The sequence below is a fragment of the Macrotis lagotis genome, chromosome 2 (assembly GCF_037893015.1).
Source record: "Macrotis lagotis isolate mMagLag1 chromosome 2, bilby.v1.9.chrom.fasta, whole genome shotgun sequence".
Classification (NCBI taxonomy): domain Eukaryota; kingdom Metazoa; phylum Chordata; class Mammalia; order Peramelemorphia; family Peramelidae; genus Macrotis; species Macrotis lagotis.
The window spans coordinates 146,542,513-146,566,354 of record NC_133659.1 but is presented as its reverse complement, the minus strand read 5'-3'; the positions used below and the strand labels follow the sequence as shown (position 1 = coordinate 146,566,354).

The following is a 23,842-nucleotide window of genomic DNA, read 5'->3' as shown; positions in this document are numbered from 1 at the left end:
ATAAAACTTTGGTCCTCCTTTCCTCATTAAGAAACATCAATCAGAAGTTTAGCTTGAACTTGGAAACTACATCCCTTAGACTAAAAATATTTAAGGGAGCAGATAAGTAGAGTTTAGCCTAATACCCCCTCTCTCTCTCTGAGGAGAGCCAAGTGGTGAGGCATTTAGTTTCAACTCTTGTTTCCCTTCCAGGAAGGAATATTAAAGTCTCCCTTGATTAAGGTTGGGAAAGAACAGGCTAGAGAATCCTTCATGCCACAAGAACATCTCCATGACACATACAGGACAGTCTCAATACATTAACAACAATGCAGATGGGGATTATGTAAAAAGTATAATGGAAAATAAAAGCAAAAAAGAATAAGGACTAGAAAAGGGGTAAAGCTGAACTGGATAGGAATGAAAATCTTTTGTAAAGATGATATTGAATAAAACATATCTTCTGGGGCTTAAAGACTGAGCCCTGTTACCCACCAACAAGAATGTTGAATAAAAGAGCATATGAAGAATGATATCTCAAAGATTTCTTTGGAAATACTTTATAGTCAAGTCAGCAAACATTTAAGAGCTTAATAAGTGTTCATTGATTTATAATCTCTCCATGTTCAGGATCTTTTTTTTTCCTACTGAGCATTCTTGTGGGTCTGAGTGTTTTCAATAGTTTTCTGTACTGAGAATCAACCACAGATTACCTTCCCCACTCTGTGGGAAAGGCAGAGCAAGCACTGTGGTTTCCAACTTGACTGTGCCCCTAAACTGAGTAATTCAATGTAAAATGCTATGAGGAGGCATTGGAGATTTTAATCTACTAACACTTAGAAAGGTAGAGAGCTCTTTAAGTCCTTTAGTAGCTATGGAAGCAGCTTATCAAAGAAGAATCAAGTAAGTGTTTAAAACTCTTGGCTTGTTAATGCTTTAAGAGTAAAAACAACTGTCCCATTAAGTGTACTTGAAGTTTTCAAGAATATGAATTATCCCACATTTTAAAGACTAATGATATTAAGACCTCAAAAACAAATAACATGTTAAGTTCTATAATCATGACTATTTACTGCTAAGCCCTGCTGCCATACTAATCTTCCTCAAAATTTGTTTTCAACAAGTCATTTCCCTTCTCAAAAATTGCAAATATCTCATAGGATAAAATCTAAATTCCTCAGACTGATAGTTTAAGGCTTTCCATAACCTAGTCCTAATCTACCTATCCTTTGTGAACATTGGCAAATTATTTAACCTCTGGTTTCCTTCCATTCCCTTATTTGTAAAAAAAAGAAAATTTTGAACCTATACAATCCTCTCCAGTTCTAAATCTGTTATCTATATAATGATCCAGCCTCAGTACCCACTACTACCTAACACCAGTCCAGTACTGGTGCTAAACTAGTTCTCTCACTGTGCCTCAAACACAATTATGTTACTTTCTAACTCCAATCCTATGTTTTTGATGCTCCTTCCCCTTCCCTCCTTTCCCACTCTCTTCTGTTATTCCCATATCTAGTTATTGGAATGCTGTATAGAACAATACTCTGAATATTTAATTCTTATTCATCCTTTAAGGACTAGCCCAAGTTCCATCTCAACTTTAAGATCTGTCTGGTTCCAGCCAAAAGTAGTACCTGCCTTCTCCAAACTACTATTTTTAGTTTTGCTTCAATAGGAGTCATTTGGGCCTTCAAGTGTATACGGCTTTGAATTGTTACTTATCTGTTTCATATACAAAGGACTTGTCTTTCTGAAGCAGAAACTAAGCCACTGGAGGAAACAGATTATATGTTTTTAAAATTAACATTCTGTTAATGCTTTTTGGTCCAGTTGCTGATTGGTGACTGCATAGCCAGGACTATTTCATGAAGATCCCCCATCATGGTCCCTTCATCCCAGTTCAGCTTACTCTCTGGACTTCTCCATCTTCTTGCCAGCCACTTTGCCTTTATCTAGGTGACCTTCTACCCAATATACACTTTTCAGTTAACCTTTGTATATTGTCTTCCCTCATTAGAATGTAAGTTCCTTGAGAATAGGGACTACCCCTTAGCATAGTGTTTGGCATTTATTCCTGTCCAATAAACTTTCTCTTGTAACAGTAAGAAAAACACAGAGACTGTGTCCTTCAGTATTTGCATCTATTTGCATAAGTCCTAAAAGGTTTGAATGAATGAATTATAAACACATTAATTTGTTCAACAAGCATTTATTCAGTGTACTCTATCTACTCCAAGCACTGAACTTACAAAGACAAAAATAAAATGCACTCTGCCCTCAGGTGCATTACATTTTATGAGAAAAGTCTTAATTTTACTTTCTAACAATTTCTTTATATACCATTTCATAAAGGCCTTTGAAATGGTGTCAAGGTGTGAAACCATCCTGGGTGGAAATGGGATTTGGTTCACTTCATAGTCCCCAGCACCTCATAACTACTTCTACCACTAGTATAAAAAGAAATATCAGATGGAAAAGGTGGGGTTTTTTTGGTTGAATAAATAAACAAAGAAATAATTACAACTGAATTAGCATTACATTCTAGTTTTACACTTCCTTCATCAAATGCATACTTCACAAAAGTGCTTTGTGTACTAGTCTTAAATGGGATATAAAATTAGTTAGGCTTACCACTAGAAATTCCAAGTACCTAAATTTACCTAATCTCTGTGTGTCACATAAAACACCACTTCATCTGTTACCCTAAATTCCAGCATTCTCAACAGAGCTTTTTATTTGAGACTTCCTTAGTTTATCTTTTAAAAAATTTTTCTAAGAGAGATAAGAATGTACCTCTAAGCCTTTCTTTCCAGAAGTGAGAAACTATGGGTTTGGAACATTGCCTATATTTTTAGAGCAATCAATTAATCAACAAATAGTCATTAATTATATTTATTAATAACCTGCCATGTGCCAAGCATTGTGCTAGTAAGCAACAAGGAATAAAAGAACAAAAAATGAAACAAGTTTACATTGTAATAGGAAAGGCAACAAGAAGCATTTTCTCTATCTTTCTGTATAACATAAAGTGAATAAATACAAATATATACAAAGTAGTTAAATATAGAATAAATAAGAAAGAAAGAAAGAAAGAAAGAAAGAAAGAAAGAAAAAAAGAAGAAGAAAGAAGGAGGGAAGGAAGGAAAGAAAAAGAGAGAGAAAGAAAAAGAAAGAAGGAAGGAAGGAAGGAAAGAAAAAGAAAGAGAGAGAAAGAAAAAGAAAGAAGGAAGGAAGGAAGGAAAGAAAAAGAAAGAGAGAAAAAAAGAAAGAAAGAAAGAAAGAAAGAAAGAAAGAAAGAAAGAAAGAAAGAAAGAAAGAAAGAAAGAAAGAAAGAAAGAAAGAAAGAAAGAAAGAAAACAGTCAGTATAAGCACCTGGGGGTAGGGAGGATTGGGAGGACTTCATGCAGAAAAGGGAGCTGCATGTTAAAGGAAGGGAGAGACATGGAGTGGCATTCCAGGTGTTTGGACTTGACTGTTGGACTTGATTGATATGTTGGGAATTTTGCTGAACTGCTTCTCTCCCCCTTTTTCTATTTATTCTTTATTATAGGAATATAATAGAATGGGGGGAGGGAGAGAGATATTGGAAAGTGAAAGTGATATAAAAACAAAAGCTATAAATAATTTTTTAAAATAAGATCTTTCTCCCTCCTATTTCCCATTATATTTTAGTCTTCTCCTAAAAAGTTTCTGTTATTCCCTCCTTTGTGATTCTATACAGCTAAATTATACCCCTCCTTCTTCTAAGTGGGGAAGTTTTGTGATGAATACTGGGTCAATTCTGATAAAAAGCAAAACTAACACTATTGCTTCAGTTGTCAGTCAGTCAATAAACATTTCTCAAGCAGTTATTAACCAGGGACTCAACTCCTACCCGTGGCTCCAGGAAGCAATAAGTTAAGCAGCAGCCACACCATGTGACAAGCACATGAATTGGATTTGAGTGAGGGGGTGAGTGTTAAGTCACCAGCCTCACCACACCACAGTAAGTCCATCACTAATGATGGGCTAAACCAGGATGAGGGTAAAGAGAGACCATAAATCTTCCATGGATTGGGGGGTGTCTACTCAAAGCATGTGAAGATTTCCTCTGATGGAATGCATGGATGAAAACAATTTGTTCCAACAGCAATAAAAGCAACTAAAACAGATGTCCTGGAGCCCTTAGAGCTTGGTCAGACATCAAAGATGACAAGGTCATCCACTCATCCAGAACCATCACGAGATGCCCTGACTTTTTTCTTGCCACTGAACTTCTATGACTTCGGAAGAGAGTGAGGTTAACAATACTGTGCAACCAACTCTGCCTCACTTAAATCCAATTCATGGCTAATGGAGGCATTACAGTGTCCCCACGGTCACATAGCTAGTATTATGGTTTTACTCAGATGCAAAGGTAAATGTAATGTCAAAGAAGTGATGAACAACCCTGTTCTCTTAGCTTATAGACTGAATTCCCTGGAGTTCCATTGCCTAAAAAGTTACTTTTAGAAGAATCAAAATGCTTGACTCCTATCAATGAAGTTCTTTAGTCAACAAGTCAATATTGATTCAACAAATATCTTTTAATTGTCTCTTCTTGCCAGGCATTCAGCAGAAAGGAGTCACAAATGAAATTAGGTATAGGCTCTTCCCTGAGGATTCAATGAAAATAAAATGCTTAATGTAGTGTCATCAAATTAAGTTTGTATAACTATTTTTTAGGAAACCCTAGTGGATCAGAGGTAAGATCAGTAAAATTTCTTTGCATTGACTGATTTATTTTGTCCATTTTTAGTGTTCTCAAGGGAAAGTGAAGCTAATTACTGTACAATTACAGTTTTTTATTTTTGCAATGATTTCTCAGTTATTCTTTTTAAAAAAATTTTTAGTCTAAATAAAACAGATATGAATTTGTCCATACACAAAGAAGATTGTTTATGAAACTATGAATTTTTATTTTTATAAGACTCCTTAACCTTTTGTGATCATGGACCTCTTTGAGGTTCTAGTAAAACCTATGGACCCCTTCTCAGAATGTTTTTAAGTATATAAAACAAATATAAAGGATTACAAAATAAATAAATTATATTGAAATAGTTTTCAAAATATCTTTTAAAAAAATCCAGAGACTTCCGGCCAAGACAGCGGAGAGAAGACAGACACTGTGTTAAGTGCTCATGGTATCCTCTCAAAAATAACATGAAAGAAACCTCTTAACAAAAAAAAGTCCAGGGACCCTAAGTATACTGTTTCTTATTTTTTTATTTGTGAAATATATAATAAATTCTTCACATCAATTTCATAATTATACTGTTTGACTATCTCACTGAACCGTCCTCTTTTCTGTAAATTTTAAAATTTATTATAATTTTATAAATGGTGGTACCTGAGGAATTTAACAAGAATCAGAGGGAAGTAGAAATGTTAAGGTTTGTCCTTGATCCAGTATTCATTAAAAAAAGAAGTCATTACTTCCTCCCCTTACCAATTTCTACTTGACAGAATAAGGCATTGGAGTTATATCAATAAATGAATTCTAGTCCAAGGTTTGGGGTTCCTGTTACAAAATTTTTGTTTTTTAGAGGTTTATAGTTGTGAGTCAAGGCAACCAAAAAAAGTCTCTGGGCATCCACACTGGGGTTGTATGATGGCAAGATATCCTGAGTTGATTAGAAGTAGTTCTGGCTGATGGATCTCAGAAATTAGTCACTTTATGAGAAAAGCAGAACCACAATATAAACTCTCCAACTGGTCAACAATAGAAAATACCCATTTTGAAAAATTTCCCTTTCCATTGTACAGCAGGAGAGGAAGTTTGCCTTCCCACCCACAATTTCACCGGAGACAAATGATCTAGGCTGTTTTATTTTCCTTCACAGAAGATTTGTTCCATTTTTAAAGTCTTATCTCTTCAATTAATATATTATTTCATCCATGGCACATTTCTGAGGTTTAAGAAGACATCATCAAGATTGCAATGGGTCCCCGGACTACAAAGCAGCCTGGGATAGATAGACAGGCAACCCCTGGGCACCAAAATGGTATGTTAATCACTTGGTTATTTTTGAGCAGATCAGACCAGGTTATTAGGTCAATTCCTAGCAAATAGTGCTTGTTGAGTGATTGAGGTATGTGATGATATATGTACCTAGTTTGTGACATTAACTATATCATACACTGCTACAGAAATGGTACAGATCCCATTTTTTAGGCAGTGTTCATTGTTGGGAAACAGTTTCTTGTAGTAAGGGCCAAGAAATCTACTAATTTGCTCATAGTCAGTTCCATACCTCTTTTCCTAAATATGAATGGTATTTGGGGAATATTACAATCCCTTCAAATTTCTATTTACTTCAGTATCAATGTTCCATATATGTGTGGAAACTTTGTGATTAATCATGGGTTTTATTAATACTCAGAATATAATTAATTTAAGAAATATTTGTCCTTCATTTTTGAAGAAGACTATGTATCAGAGGAGGTGATACCATGACAAGCACATGAATTGAATTTGAGTGAGGGGGTACATGCTAAGTCACCAGCCTCACTTTCTCCTCCAGAGACATCTGGGTCCAGTGGCCAGATATGAATCAGGACCACTAGAGATGGCCCTGGATGCAAAGCAGAGTTAAGTGAGTTGCCCAGGGTTACACCATGAGTTTCCAAGTATCTGAGGCTGAATTTTAACTCAAGTCCTTCTGGCTCCAGGATTAGTCCTTTATCTACTTTGTCAACTAACTGCTCACTAATTTAAGTCTATATAAAATACATGCATACATGTATAATTATACATATGCACATATATGTACATTTACACAAATGTGTATGGTTCTATTTATCTATCTTTATCTCTATATTATCTACCCATGCCTTTCATCAGCCTGGTTTAACAGGTACACAGCCAGTGTTGGATTGAGGAAGACCTGTGTCCCAGTCTTATCTTTTCCATACTTTGATGTGTGCTAACTTTGTGACCCCTGGATAAATTATTTAACCTCTCACTCCCTCACACTACTCTGAAAATATAAGTTATGGAAACTGTCACATCAAGAATTCCTTATACCAAAAAAAAAAACATTAGGTCCAAAATATACTGATTTGTTTCAATTCAGCAAACATTTATCAAAAGCTTTGTGTTTGGTACTGGGGATAAAAAGTTAATAACTAAAGAGTCACGCCCTCTAAGAGCTTACATTTTATTGAATTTATGTGTAGAAAATGAAATACAAACTATATAAGGTAATTTCCATGCTGTGTTGAGGAGATTAAGATAAGCTTCATGTAGAAGGTGACATTTCAGCTGAACTTTGAGGGAAACTTAAACATTCCATGAGGTGAGGTGAGGTGAGGATCAAGGGCTTTCCTGGCTACAAAGAAACCCCTTTAAAGTCTTAGTTATTCTTTCTACCTGTGTGACTTTGGGTGAGTCTCTTAACTGATTCTCAAGTTTCTTCATCGCAAAATGCAGGTATTGAATTCCGTACCTCTGAGGTGGCTTCCGACTTTAGATTTGTTTGTCATTATAAATTAATTCTTAGCTTTCTTATAAAAATTAAACATCGCTACAATAATTCCAGTAGCTATTTCAGAAAAAAGGCCTAGGTGCTGTTAATGAGTTTTGCAACGAGAATCATCTTTTCATTCTCTTTGTTGTCGTACTTCCCCGGGGGAGGTCAGGTAATGACTAATGCAAAAAAGAAAAAAAAATCAAAATAGAAATTATTAGCATGTACTATCATGCATCAGAACGCCGTCTCCATAAAGATCAGGAAATTGCTTAAATATCCGACTACCGTATATATCACAAATCACGCCTGCTGCACACGGGGAGCTCCGGGGTCCTGACTAGGAGAGCACCCACCAGCGCACTGCCAGGAGGTGGTGCGACTACGGCTACCGTGGGCTGGTTACGCGTCTGGTACACCTGAGCGGCGGCCAGCTGCGGGATCGGCTGGCTCCTCGGCCCCGGGCAGCGGCCAGGGCCACAGAAGAGCCTGGAGCGGGCAGCCGAGGGTCAGCCCGGGCTAGCGGCTCCGAACCTTCCGAGAGGAGGGAGCTGGAGGCGCCCGGAGGGGCTCCTCGTCGTGCCCGAGCAGGAAGTGAGTACAAGGAAGAGCGGGCGAAGACAGGAGGAGGAGGAGGAGGAGGAGGAGGAGCGGGAGTGGAGGTGTTTTCATCAGACCCACCCGGGAAAGCCGGAGCTTGCATCCTTCCCCTCCCCGGGCTCCCTTCCACGCTCCTCTCGTCCTTCCTCCCCACTTTGCAGAGGGCTCCCCAGCCCCGAGCTGGAACTGGTGCGCCCCCACCCCGCCTCCATGGCTTCTGCCGAGGACCCTCTGCTTTCAGGTAAGCTGACGTGGGGCGGGGCGGCAGGTCACCTCACCTGCGGGCCGGGAGCGGGTGCCCCGGGGGCTGGCCGCGGGCTCTGGGAGAGGAGCCCTGGGGCTCAGCGGCACCCGGACCTGGGCAGGCGCCGGATGGGCGCCCCTTCCCAGGGCCGCGTTTGGGGCACGGTTCGCTGTGTAAGAAGGGGCCCCGCCATCGTTCGGAAACCCTAGTTTTAAGGGAAAATGAGGGCTAGAGGGGGCAGTTGCTACCCCCCCCTCCGCACTTCTCGTCTCCCTTTCCCATCCCAGTCTTCCTACTTGCCCTCTTTCCACTTCTTGGCCCCAGTCGCTTTTGTTCTGGACCGGGAGATGCCAGGCTGCAACACGTCCAGCCAATCTCCTTGGCATAAGGCAGTTTAAGTGTTTGATTCCGTCTCTTATTTCCACCTTCCCCACTTCCATACTGTGTGGATTCCCCGCCCCCCCATCTCCTTTACCTTAGTCCACCCACCCCACCCCTCCATCTCCTTCTCACCTTAATCCACCGTAGGGGTGGGGGATGGAGAAAAATAACGCGCTGTGTCAGTCCAAACTGTAGTTACTAGAAAGTTTTACAAGTCAGGAGCCCGTCAGTCAGCAATCATTTCTAAAACGCTTCTCTCTGCCAGTCACCGGGCTAAGCCCTGGGCATACAATGAAAGGCACAGAACCAAGGGTCAGTGAACCGTGACTTCACGTCCAGGGTGGGCTTAGCTGAAGTGTTTCCTACTATATTGATAACCGCTTCTGACACAGGAATCGAGAGGAAAACCTTCCAGTGAACTCACCGTGAACTCAGCACCTCTCCAAACTCAAAGCTGGGGGATCCTCTAGGTCTTGTCCTAGAATCTCCCCCAGACTATCTCCATGCTGGCTTTCTGGAAGTTTCTGTGTTGGTCGTTCTAGGGCGAGCCAAAAGTATTACTTGAAAGAAGTTTGCTTCTTATTTAATTACTTAAACCTTGACTGGAAAGAAATCTTACATTGTAGGTATTGTTACCTTGAGGCAATCAATAAATCAATAAACATTTATCAAGTACCTGCTATTTTGCTGGTTCTATATTAAGCGCCAGGTATACAAAAAGTGTGTGTGGGGGGGAGGCAGTAAGCAATGGAGATGAATAACTGACCAAAAGTTTAAATCAGAGCACTTGTTAATATGCAGGAGTTTCCTAGAGTAGCAAACAAGTTAACAAGGATTTATTCAGCACCTTCTTTATGACAGGAAGTCAAAAATGTCTTTGATTTATAAGAAGTGGGGGGGGGGGAGAAAGAAAGAATTGGGAAATGATAAATGGAGGAAAATGGATAAACTAGCATATTTATTTCTGTAAGAAGAATATTCCCACTTCCAATTCACCCCTTTCCTTTGAAAAGAGGCAGAAAATGGAGTTAAAGCATTTTATGGGAAGGGTAGACTTGATCTTTTGAATATCTAAATATAGATAGAGTATTCCTCTGGCACAAGTATCATGTCCTGCTAGCTGATTTTTGCCTGACAAATTGTTCCCTGACCTGCTATTAGGCTATTATTTATTGCATATACTGATCCCATGAAAGCTCCCCTTTGCATTCTGAACTCTTCCTTCTTACCTCCACCCTCATCATTTCTTTTTTATCTCTTATTGTTCTTGCTGTTAGGCATACCATCAGAGAAATTTAATCACTCAGTTCTTGGGGGCCAGTCTCCATCCTTTTGGCCTCTAGTGAATTCCAAATCTACTCTCACCAAAGTATTAAATGTTAATGATGGGGGCAGCTAGATGTACAGCGGATGAAGCACAGGCCTTAAAATCAGGAGGATATGAGTTCAAATTTAGCCTCAGACACTTAGTAGTTTTGTATTCCTGGACAAGTTATTTTAAAAAGTGTTTATTTTATGAAGCCTTTTTCTGATATTTCATTAAGACGTCTGTGATGGTTTTTCAGGATAGCAACATCCCCATTTCCATGAAACCACAGCAAACTATTCTAGTTTAAAATTTTCCTATCAGATAATGTGGTACAACTTGAAGCTAAAGAATAAAGATGGAAAAGTTAAACACCAAGCTGACAAGAAACACACTGTGGTTTTGATCTTTTTTTTCTTCGACAGGGAATATTTTAACTGGATTTACCCCTTAAAGTAAATATATGTGTCTATGTATTTTATGTAACAGATACAGACATATATACACATATCACATATACATGAATAGTAGAATTTTTTTAAAAAAATACTTTTTCTTATAAAGAAAATCCAAAACAATTTTAGGTTTTCCAAAGTAAAAAACTTCAGGACACATATGACAATTGAAAAACTAATTTGTTTTTACATCTATCTCACTAACTCTGTTAATAATATGCAACAAAACCCTGACCAAATCAGAAATTTTGTCCCAGAGAAATATATAATTTTGATTTTATCTAGCTGTTGAAAATTAAAGATGAAGAAAGGGTCCTTGACTGATATAATGGTGATAACATTCATTGATAAATTTTTGATCCTATGATAAATTATATTCTTTGTTTCATTTGGTGTTAAAATCCAAGACTAAAATTTCATTTTCATATATATTTTCCCAGAGAATTGAGACTTTTATTATTGACAGAACCTCCTGTATCTATCATTCTAAGTCTGACCTCAACATGAGGAAAACCTTTGTATCCACTATCCAATTAGTTATGTTTATCATCTCAGAGTGTATCTACATAAGAGCAAGGCCAGCAGCCTTTATCTCCTGCATTCACTGCTCACCATTTTTTTGCACTTAATGGTATTTTATTTTTTTCCAACTTCATGTAAAGATAGTTTCCAACATTCATTTTTATAAGATTTTGAGTTCCAAATTTTTCCTCTGTCCTTCCCTTTCTTCCTTCCGCCATCCCCAAGACAGCAAGCAATCTGATATAGGTTATACATGTGCAATCATGTTAAACATATTTCCATATTAGTCATGCTGTGAAAGAAGAATCAAAACAAAAGGGAAAACCACAAGAAAGAAAAAACAAAAAAACAAAAAGTGAAAATTGTGTGCTTCAGACTGCATTCAGACTCCATAGTTCTTTCTCTGAAATGGATAGCATTTTCTATCATGAGTCTTTTGGAATTGTCTTGTATCTTTGTCCCACTAAGAAGAGCTAAGTCTGTCATAGTTGATCATCTCATAATGTTTTTGTTACTATGTATAAGGTTCTCCTAGTTCTTCTCACTTCACTCAGCATCAGTTCATGTAAATCTTTCTAGAATTTTCTGAAATTTGCCTGCTCCTCATTTCTTATAGCACAATAATATTCCATTACATTCATGTACCATAACTTGTTCAGCCATTCCCCAATTGATGAGTATCACCTCAACTTCCTTTTAAGATTTTATTTTAATCTATTTGGTGTTCAAATGCATTAAATTGACAAAAACATCATCAATAATTCTGAATTCCATATTTTTTCTCCTCTTCCCCCAAGGCAGCAAGTAATCTGATGTTGGATATACATGTACAATCATGTGAAACATATTTCCATATAAGTCTTGTTCTGAAAGAAGAATGAGGACAAAAGGGTAAAAATATGAGAAAAAAAGTTTTTTTAAGTGAAAATAGTTGATCTGCATTCAGACTCCATAGTTCTTTCTCTGGATGTGGATGGCATTTTCCATCTTTCATAATAAGTCTTTCATAATTGTCTTTGATCTCTGTATCGTTGAGAAGAGCTAAATCTATCTATAGTTGATCCTCACACAATGTTGTGTACAATGTTCTACTGCTCATTGCTCACTTTACTCAACATCAGTTCTTGTAAGTCTTTCCAGGTTTCTCTGAAATTCACCAGCTCATGATTTCCCATAGAACAATTGTGTTCCATCATATTCACACACCACAGCGTGTTTAACCATTTGTCAATTGATGGGCATCCCTCTCAACTTCTAATTCTTTACCATCACAAAAAGAGCTACTCTAAATATTTTTTTTTCTTTTTGCAAGGCAATGGGGTTAAGTGACTTGCTCTAGGTCAGACAGCTAGGTAGTTATTAAGTGTCTGAGGTCACATTTGAACTCAGGCCTGACTCCAGGGCCAGTGCCCTATCCACTGCACCACCTAGCTGCTCCACTATAAATATTTTTGTATATATGGATCTTTTCCTCTTTTTTAATGATCTCTTTGGGTTACAGACCTTATAGTGGTTTTACTGGATCAAAGGATATGCAGTTTTATAGTTCTTTGGATATAGCTTCAAATTGTTCTCCAGAATGGTAGGATCAGTTCACATCTCCACAAAAAATACATTAGTGGGGGCGGCTAGGTGGTGCAGTGGATAAAGCACCGGCCTTGGAGTCAGGAGTACCTGGGTTCAAATCTGGTCTCAGACACTTAATAATTACCTAGCTGTGTGGCCTTGGGCAAGCCACTTAACCCCATTTGCCTTACAAAAACCTTAAAAAAAATACATTAGTGTTCCAACTTTCTCACATCTCTAATATTTATCATTTTTTCCTTTTCTGTCTATTAACTAATCTGATGGGTGTGAGGTGGTACCTTAGAGTTGTTTTAATTTTAATTTTTTCCAATTAATAGTGATTTAGAGCATTTTTTCATATGAATAGATAGTTTTAATTATTTATGGAAAAATAGTCTGTTCCTATCCTTTAACCACTTAACAATTGGGGAATGATTTGTATTCATATAAATTTATCTCAGTTCTCTAAATATTTTAGAAATAATATCTTTATCAGAAACACTTGTTGCAAATATTGTTTCCTAGCTTTCTGCTTTCCTTCTAATCTTGGTTGCATTGGGGTTGTTTGTACAAAAAATTTTTATTTAATATAATCAAAATTATGCACTTTATATTTCATAATGTTCTCTATCTCTTGTTAATTCATAAATTCTTCCCCTTTCTATAGATCTAACAGGTAAAATATTCCTTGCTCTACTGATTTGCTTATGCTATCACCCTCTATGACTAAATCATGTACCCATTTCAACCTTATCTTAGTATAGGGTGTGAAGTGTGGGTCTATACCTAGTTTCTGCCATGCTAGAAGTTTTTGTCAAATAAGAGTTCTTATCCCAGGGACTGGATTAATCTAACAGTAGATTAATACAGTCATTTACCACTAGGTTTTCTTTATGTAATCAATTCTACTGATCCACCACTCTTTTTTAGCCAGTTTTGAGGATAGCCACTCAATATCAGTTCATGTAATATTTAATATAGTTTAGATCTAGAATAATGAACCCACCTTCCTTTACATTTGTTTATTAATTCCCTTGATAATGTTGATATTTTGTTCTTCCAGATGAATTTTGTTATTTTTTTTCTAGCTCTACAAAATAATTTTTGATAGTTTTTTTGGCATGGTACTGAATAATAAGTTAATTTAGGTAGAATTGTCATTTTTATTATATTAGTTCAGTCTTCCTGTGAGCAACTGATATTTTTCCAATTGTTTAAATCTGACTTCATTGGTATAAAGTATTTTATAATTGTGTTCATATGATTTCTGTTAGCTGGCTTATAGTTATGGTCAATTATGCTGATATTCCTAATATTGTATTGTCCTGTATTCCTGGAATAAATCCCACCTGTATTATCCTCATGATTAATTGCTATCATTTCTTTGCTAATATCTTAATTTTTTGCATCAATATTCTCTGGAATAATTAGCCTAATATTCTTTCTATTTTTAGGTCTTCCTGGTATAGATATCAGCACCATATTGCTGTCATAATAAGAATTTGATAGGACCCCTTTTAAACTTTTTTTTTCCAAATAGTTTATATAGTATTGGAATTAATTGTTCTTTTAACATTTGGTAGAATTCACTTGTGAATCCATCTGGTTCATTCATTCATTCATTTATTTATTTGTTTATTTATTTATTTATTTTTGTTTTTTGCAAGGCAAATGGGGTTACGTGGCTTGCCCACGGCCACACAGCTAGGTAATTATTAAGTGTCTGAGACCAGATTTGAACCCAGGTACTCCTGACTCTAAGGCCGGTGCTTTATCCACTACACCACCTAGCCGCCCCCATTTATTTATTTATTTATTTATTTTAAGAAAGATTTTATTTATTTTGAATTTTACAATTTTCCTCTAATCATGCTTCCCTCTCCCCACCCCTACAGAAGGCAGTCTCTTAGTCTTTACATTGTTTTCATGGTATGCATTGATCTATGTTCAATGTGATGAGAGAGAAATCCCATCCTTAAGGAAGAAACATAAAGTATAAGAGATAGCAAAATTGCATAAGATAATGTTTTTTTTTTTAATTTAAGGTAATAGTCTTTGATCTTTGTTCAAACTCCACAATTCTTTCTCTGGATACAGATGGTACTCTCCATTGCAGATACCCTAAAATTGTGCCTGATTGTTACACAGATAGAATGAGCAAGTCCATTAAGGTTGATCATCACCCCCATGTTGCTGTTAGGATACACAATGTTCTTCTGGTTCTGCTCATCTCACTCAGCATCAGTTCATGCAAATCCTTCTAGGCTTCCCTGAATTCCCATCCCTTCTGGTTTCTAATAGGACAATAGTGTTCCATGACATACATATACCACAATTTGTTAAACCATTCCCCAATTGAAGGACATTCCCTTAATTTCCAATTCTTTGCCACCACAAACAGGGCTGCTATGAATATTTTCGTATGAGTGATATTTTTACCCTTTTTCATGATCTCTTCAGGGTATAGACCCAGTAGTGGTATTGCTGGATCAAAGGATATGCACATTTTTGTTGCCCTTGGGGCATAATTCCAAATTTCTATCCAGAAAGGTTGAATGAGTTCACAGTTCCACCAACAATGTATTATTGTCCCAGATTTCCCACATCCCTTTCTTAGGGAATTTATTAATGGTTACTTCAATTTCCTTTTCTAAAATAGGGTTATTTAAATATTTCATTTCATCTTCTGTAAATCTGTGCAATTTTAAAATATTCATCCATTTGACTTAGATTGTCAGATTTATTGGCATAGTTGGACAAAATAACTCCTAAGTATTGCTTTAATTTCCTCTTCATTTGATAGTGATTCACTCTCTTAATTTTTGAGACTTGTAATTTGGTTTTCTTCTTTTTTTTAAAAATCAAATTATCCAAAGATTCGTCTATTTTATAGGGTTTTATTTCCCATAAAAACAGCTCTTAGATTTATTAGTTCAAATTTTTTCTTTTCAATTTTATTAATCTCTCCTTTGATTTTCAGAATTTCTAATTTTGTATTTAAAAGAGCATTTTTAATCTGTTCTTTTTCTAGCTTTTTTTGTTGCATGTCCAAGTAATTGATTTGCTTTCTTTTTTTTAATGTTAAGTTTTTAGAGACATAAAATTTCCTCTAAGAACTGCTTTGACTTCATCCCACAAGTTTTGATATGGTTGTCTCTCATTATTTTCATTGTCTTAGATAAAAGTATTGATTGTTTCTATGATTTGTTGTTGGACCCACTCATTCTTTAGGATTTGGTTTTTCAGTTTTCAGTTAATTTATAGTCTCTCTCTCTATTACATATAATTTTATTGCATCATGATCTGGAAAGGATACATTTAATATTCCTGTCTTTCTCCATTTGATTGTGAGATCCTTATGTCCTAATACATGGTCAATTTTTGTGTAGATGACAAATTCTGCTGAGGAAAAGATTCCTTTCTTTCCCCATTCAAATTTTCTTCAGAGATCTAGTATATTTAACTTTTCTAAAATTCTAATCACCTCCTTAACTTCTTTTTTGTTTATTTTGTTCTTAAGAGTTTTCTAGTTCTGAGAGGAGGAGGTTCTGGTCCCTACTAGTATTGTTTTGCAGTCTATTACTTTCTGTAACTCACTTAACTTCTAAGAATTTGGATGTATACCACTTGGTACATTTCTTTTAGCAAGATGTAGTTCCCTTCCTTATCTCCTTTAATTAGATCTGGTTTTGCTTTCACTTGTTTGAGACCAGGATTGCTATCCCTGCTTTTTTTTTTTAACTTCAGCTGAAACCTAATATATTTTGCCGAAGCCTTTTACCTTTACTCTGTATCTCTCTGCTTCAGATATGTTTCTTGTAAATATCATATGGTTTTTAATCCACTCTGCCTTCCACTTCCATTTTATGGGAGAGTTCATCCCCTTCACATTGACAGTTATGAATACTAACTCTATTTCTCTCCATCCTATTTTTTCCTATTTATACTTCCCTCTCTCTTTTTACCCTCTCCCTCCTCACCAGTGTTTTTTTTTTTAACCAGTGTTTTGCTTCTGACCACTGCCTCTCTCTCAGGCTGTCCTCCCTTCTATCAGCCTCCCCTTTTCTGTTTTCTTTCACCTCCTGCTTCCCTATAGGGTAAGATATGTTTCTATACCCAACTGACTATGTATGTTATTCCCTCAGACCTAAATCCAATGAGAGTAAGGTTCAAACAATGCTCATCACCCATCCTTCTTTCCCTCTATTGTAACAGGTCTTTTGTTCTACTTCATTTGATATAATTACTCTATTCTGCCTTTCCCTTTCCTCTTCTGCCAGTACAATCCTTTTTTTTTCCACCCCTTCATTTTTTTATATCATCACATCAAAGTCAGCTTATACTCATACCCTTTCTCTGTGTATATTCTTTCTAATATAGAGATACAGTTCTGAAGAGTTACAAGTATAACTTTCTATGTAGGGATATAAATTGTTATTGAATAACTTTTTTCTTTCCTCTTTACATTTTCATGCTTCTCTTCATTATGGTATTTGAAGACTGAATTTTCTGTTCAGCTCTGGTCTTTTCTTCAGGAAAGTTTGAAAGTCCCCAATTTCATTGAATGTTCAGTTTTGATGAGTAGTTGATTCTTGCTTTTATTCCAAGGTCTTTTGCCTTCTGGAATATCATACTCCAAGCCTTCTAATTCTTTAATATAGAAGCTACTAAGTCCTGTGGAAACCCAACTGAGGTTCTGTGATATTTGAATTGTTTCTTTTGGGCTGCTAGCAGTATATTTCTCCTTGATTTGATAATTCTGGAATTTGGCTACAATATTACTTGGAGTTTTCATTTTTTTGATGTCTTTCAGAGGGTGGTCTGTGACAATGACAATTTTCATGCTGCCTAGGTTCTTTTTTTTTTTATCATGACTTTCAGAAAGTCCATAATTCTTAAATTATCTTTCCTGAATCTGTTTTCCAGGTTGCTTGTTTTTCTAATGCAATAGTTTACATTTTCCTCTATTTTTTTCATTCTTTTGATTTTTGTTTGGCTGATTCTTGATGTTTCTTAAGATCATTAACTTCCACTTAACTAATTCTTGTTTTTAAGGAATTATTTTCTTCATTTAGCTTTTGTACTTTAAGGAATTGTTTTTTCTTCAGTCAATTTTTGTGCTTTTTCAAACTTTTCATAATTCTCCTATATAACTCATTTATTTTCCCCATTTTTCTTCTTCCTCACTTGATTTTTTAAAATTCTTTTTGAGTTTTTTACCCGGGGAACTTTTTGGGCTTCAGGTCAATTCATATTTCCCTTTGGGACTTCCCACATAGGCATTTTGACATTATTGTCTACCTCTAGTGTTTTTGATCTTTCCTATCATCATAGTAGCTTTCTATGGTCAGGGCTCTTTTTTAGTTTGTTTTTTAAAGTTGGACCCTGCTCCTGGGGCAGAGGGGTCACCTATGATGGTTACTGGCTTTCCAAGCTGGGGCCCTAGGTTCTGGAGGCTTATCTGCTGTGCTGGGGTAGCCTGGCCTAGTTGTGTCTATTGTTGCAGGATTCTGGCACTGTCAATTTGCCTTCTGTGCTAGAGGTGGATGCCCCACAGTTGGTCAGTTGAGCCAGGACCCAGAGCCTCAGTTGCTGATATGTGCTGTGATTAAGAACCTGGATACTGTCTACATTGGACTGTATTGTGTTTCCTTTTCCTCAAATGAGACAGATCTTTCCTGAAGTTTTACTAAGTCAATCTTAAACTGGAAAGTTGTTTCATGCTGCCTTTTTTGTGTGTTCTGTCACTCCAGAATTCTTATAAAGGTTTGATTTAATATTGTTTCTCAGTGAAACTTGAGAGAGCTCAGGCAACTTCCTGACTTCTCTCCACCATCTTGAGTCCAACTCCCACTACTCACCATTTTCATCAGCCATTAGAGCAGAAAAAGTTTAGTCCTACCAAAAGCTGTCTCTACTCTCTAATCACGGACTGCCCCCCCCCCCCAACCTTCCCTAGACAACCAGACCCTTATTCTGGACCAACTGGAAAAAGAAAACTGTTAATGTTTTGCTTTCTTACAATGCTTACTTCACTTTTTTTCATCTTATTCTGCCTCTGCTTTTGATATTTTCTTTTCCTCACCTGAATATGTTCCTCCTGTCTGAGTCTTTCTTTCATGTTTCTTTGTTATGTGACTCCTCCCTCTTTCTTCTTCTCTCCTTCAATTTTGATCCTCTTGAGTAGCATACTACTAACTGACACTTTTAAATCTGTGAAATACTGGCTGGGTAAGTGCCAGAGAAATCAAAGTTAAGAGTCCTATTTCTTTATCTTAATACCTCTTTCTTTCATCCCTTCACCTAGTTCTTAGAATCATGGTGCAGAGAGCTGTTTCAAGTGACTACGGCACACACTAAGAGGGGGATGAATCAAAAGGTGGGTCGACATATCCATATCTCCTTGCTTTGGAGACTTTTTGTGATGTAGTTCAAGACTTCAGGAGTTCCTTTTAACTAGTAATGGAAACAGCTGTAGATCAAAAGAAAATCCATGGTGCCCAGAAAATAAATTCTGCAGTCACATGTTCAAAGAATCACCTTTAATTCTTCACTAGAAAGCACAAAGAGCCATGCTTTTGGCTCATGGCACACAGTGAAGCTTGAAAGCATCTGGTACGTTCTTCTGCTTAGCTGAATTTGTTCAGAAGGAAGTGAGCTAAGAGCAATTCTTTGAACCTACTTTAAGTAATTTGTAGTCTATCATTTGCTTTTAAAAGCACATATTTATACACTGATGATTTTTCTGTCCCCATGTGGAGAAAGGCATCAGAATATTTGACACAATCTACAAATGATTCAACTTGAAAAATGGGATTACCACTTTTGTTTCCATATCCCCATCACTGACTTTCCTTGGCTCCCTGTAATCTGACTTCTGCCTTTGCCCTTCTACTAAAGCTGCTCTCTCAAATGCCCCTACTTGACTTCTAAATCACCATATCCAATGATCTTTTCCCATTTTCATCCTCTTTAATCTTTCGCTCTGTAAAATCTGACAAAACTGAGTGCCTTTTTCCACTGGATATTTTCTCTCCTCTTGGTTTTAGGGATAACCTAATGGCCTTTGCATTTATTCCCATTAAGTTACATCTTATTAGGTTTGAATGTAGTTGGTTGTGATCTTTTGGACTCTAACCCAAGTCATCCAATAATGTCTTTTTTCTTTTCTTTGAAACTTTCTTTCCTTTGACTTCCCTCTCAAATTGGTATAATCCCCCAAATCTGTCCTTAGGTTTCCTTTCTGTCTCTATTTCTTTTACCCCCTTTGGCATTTTTCTCTTTGGCATATACTCCCACATCTTCCATTACCACTTCTATAAATTACTACAAATTTTTAACCCAAACTCCAGGCTTGTATCTACAACTACCTAAAGGATAAACCCACCCAGATATCCAACTGAAATCTAACATATTCAAAATATACTATCTTTTCCCTAAATCTGGTTCTGACTTTGCTATTTCTCTCATTGGTCACCATTCAGACCTCAGAATTTCAAGGTTTGGTAGGACTCCAGAAATCATGCAATCTAAACTATATCTGACTGAGAATCTCTTATATAACATCATCCAACAAGTAAATATCCTCTTGAGGGTCACCAGTGACTACTTTTGACACAAATCATTCTTCTTTTGGGACCTACTTCTTAGTAAGTTTCCCCTTATATCAAGCTTAAATAAGCTTCTCTGCAACTTCTGCCATTCATCCTAACTGTCTACTGAAGATTAATTTCCCTTCCACATACCCTTTAAATGTTATCATGATTCTCCTAAATCAGTCTTCTCTGATCAGGAGAAACTTCACTTCCTTTAACAAGTCGTTGAATGGCATGGTCTCTCTCCCCTCATATTGTGGTCTAGAACCACTCCAGTTTGTCAGTATTCTACTTGAAATATATGCCTCAGAACTGAACATAATACTTTAGATTCATTTTGATCAGGAAAGAATATAATAGTACTATCCCTCATGGTGGACATTATACCTTTGGACTTCAAAGTCTAAGATCACTTTAGCTTTTTTGCTGTCATGTTAAACTGTTGACGTATTAAATTTATAGTCTATTACAACTGCAGTATAGTATAGGGAACTTCTGGGTGGAAACTACCTTCATCAAAGCAGGTTGACAATTTTTCTGCCAATTTTTAGTCTTAAATAAGTTGTCTAGAAGGATAACTAGGTGTCACAATGAATAGAGCACAGGCCCTAGGAGTCAGCAAAGTCTGAGCCCAAAATAGGCCTCTGACACTTACTAGCTGTATAACTTTGGGGCAAGTCACTTAACCCTGATTGCTTACAAAACAAGCAAGCAAACAAACAAAAAGTTGCCTAGAGCAAAAAGAAGTAATTTGTGAAGTATCACATAGGTGATATATGGCAGAGAAGGGATTTAAATCCAGGTCTTCCTGACTTTGAAACCAGTTCTCTATTCCCTTTGCTACACTATCTCTCATCTCTAAATGTGAGAAGAGGAAGAGGGAGACAGTACAGTTTAGAGACAGAATGATGGATTCAGGCAAGAAGACCTGAATTTGAACAAATCATCTTTTAAGAATTTAACCAGCTGAAGACCCTATGGGAGTATTTAATTTTTCTGAGCCTCAGTTTTCCATCTGTAAAATAAGCAATACCTGTAGAACCTAAATCACAGTATGCTATAAAGCTCAAGTAATGTATGTAGTACTTTGAAGACTTTAAAAACACCATAAAAATGCCATTTATTACTAAGTATGCTTTTTCATACTTTCATCCAAGTCATTTGTTAAACAGCACTGGGCCAAAGCTAGAGCCTTGAGGGCACTCCATTAGAGATTTTCTTCCAAGTTGACATGAGCACATTCATGACTGTTTGGATTATAGGCATTTAAACAGGTAAGATTCTAAATTAACCTTTTTTTTTAAAGGACCTTAGTGTTCATCTAGTCTAATATTGCCTCCTAATTTTATTTTTTTTTAGATATTATGTTTAAGTCAGTCAATATTAAAAGGTGCTTTTTCAGTCTCCCACTTCAAACCTCCCTACTTCCCACTGAGAGCATTAAAAAAACCAAACTCATTAAAAATATATATAATTAATCAAAACAAAATTCCATACTAGTCATGTCCAGAAAAACTATGTCTTATTCAGTCCTTTAACTTCTCTATTAGGAGGTGAATAGTAAATTTTAATATTAGCCTTCTGGAACTGATATGAGGTCAACTCAATAGTATTCCATCACATTTATATACTATAACTTGTTCAGTCATTCTTCAAATTATGGGTATTACCTCAGATTCCCATTCTTTGCCATCTCAAAGAGTTATAAATATTTTTGTCTATCTTTTGAGATTGTTTTGCTTAGGACTAATCCCTCCCTAAATCTTTTCTTCCTTGAATTCTCCCCTTCCCCTCCCATTTTTCTAAGTAAAATGGATTTTTTGTACCCAACTCTGTGGTGTTTGGGCACCCACATGCATGAGTGTGTTTATGTGTTCTTCCTTCTTTTGAACATTTCAAATGAGAGGAAGGTTCAGATGTCAGCTATTCTACTCTGCTCTTGTCCTCCTTGTTTGTATAAATATCTACTTGTGCAGCTTGATTATATGAGATAATTTTCCCTAACCTTCCTTTTCATTCCTCATCATTTTCAACCCCCCCACTCTCTCTCTCTTTCTATTCTTTTATAAAGATCATCAAGACATAACAGAACCATTTCCAAGTCTTGTCTATTTGAAATTTTTTTATGAATCTTAATGATGATAAGGACACATGTCATCTCTCCATAGTTGAATGGAAGCAGTTTGTCCTTCTTAAGTCTTTTATTCTTGTTCATTCATGTTTACCTTTTCATTCCTGTGTTTGAATTTCAAAGTTTCTTTGTAGTTCTGGTTTTTTTCATCTAGAACACTTGGAAGTTCTCTATTTCATTAAAGGTTAATTTTTTTCCTCTGTGGTATTTTAATTATTTTTCCTGGGTAAGTTATTCTTAGGTTTAAACCTATATCTTTTGCCTTCTGGAATATTATATTCTAAGTTCTCTGCTGCTTTATGTGATGATTGTTAAATTGAGAATTGGTTGGTTGGTTGGTTCCTCAGTACTTTCTCAGTTCTTTCTTTGGGTTTGCTTACACTATTTTTCATTTGATGGAGAGGTTATGGATTTTAGTTATGATGTTTGTGGGTTTTTTTCATGAGGTAATTGATGGATTATTTCTATTTGCACTTTGTTCTCTGGTTCTAAGGAATTTGGGCCCTTGTCTTTTTAAGATTTCTTTAAATAGGATGTCTAGACTCTTATTTTGACCATGTTGTTCAGATAATCCAGTGATTCTTAGACTTTTCTCCTTAATCTTTTACAAGTCAGTTGTTTTTGCTAGGAGTTACTTTATATTTTCTTCCAATTTTTTCAAGTTTTTGACTTTGCTTTAATATTTCTTGTTGCCCCATGGAATCATTGGCTTCTAATTCATTCACATTCACAAGGAGTTTATTGCTTGGGAAACTAGAAAGGTTTTTGGATTTTGTTGTTGTTGTTTTTTTGTGCCAATGTGTTAATTCTCTTTACAAATCTTTTTTCCATGGTTCTCATTTCTTTTCTCATTTTTTTCCCTCAAGCACTCTCATTTCATTTATTACAGGAAATATAGTTGAGTTTATGCCTCAGCTGTGATTTTTTTTTCTTTCTAGAATCATTCTTTTTCTGTGTTTGTTTGTTTCTTTAATCAATCTGTCACTATAACAATTTTTTGTTTCTTTTTTTTGTCTGTCCATTTTTCAGTTCTGCTGTTAGGGTTGGGCTGTGCAGCACTTCTGAATGGAAAGTATTGCCTGGTTCTGTTAATGCTTTCTTGGATTAATGAGAATTGTGTTATTCCAGGATCTCAAGGACAGGCTGGGGACTTTCAAGCTTTCAGTGTTCCCAGCAGGGTCTGATCCAGATTTGAGCTCTTCAAGTTCCTGAATTGAATTTGAATTGACTACCACTGGACCCCTCCCCACCAACTTTATTGGTTCAAAGTGGCAGAATTATAGGTAGTCTTTTGGTATGTTATCTATCTTGGTTATTCCTCTGCAGACTGAGCTAGATGCTGGAAGTAAGACTCTGCTTTGCTCCTGAGGTCTGAGCCACACCACTGCTGCTGCTGCTGTTGGCTTCTGAACTTCCTTCTTTCTCAGAACAGTCCCTCCCTAAGCTGTTCACACATCCATTTTTCATTCCATCCTGGATCTCCCAGGATAGTAGTGGACAACAAAGCTGTAAATTGCCTCATCCCCATCAAAGTGTCTTGGTATGGGGTCTGGGAGTCCCCTAGTAGTGTGT

At 36.5% G+C, this 23,842-nt stretch overlaps 1 protein-coding gene across 1 annotated transcript in view; it reads left to right on the top strand.

Moving 5' to 3' along the window:
- EDARADD (EDAR associated via death domain) overlaps positions 1 to 23,842 on the top strand; it is a 141,379-nt gene that overhangs the window by 35,483 nt on the left and 82,054 nt on the right. The window contains exon 2 of the mRNA XM_074220917.1: positions 7,895 to 8,311. Within this exon, the coding sequence (XP_074077018.1) occupies positions 7,895 to 8,311 (417 nt within the window). The remainder of the gene's footprint in view (positions 1 to 7,894; positions 8,312 to 23,842) is intronic.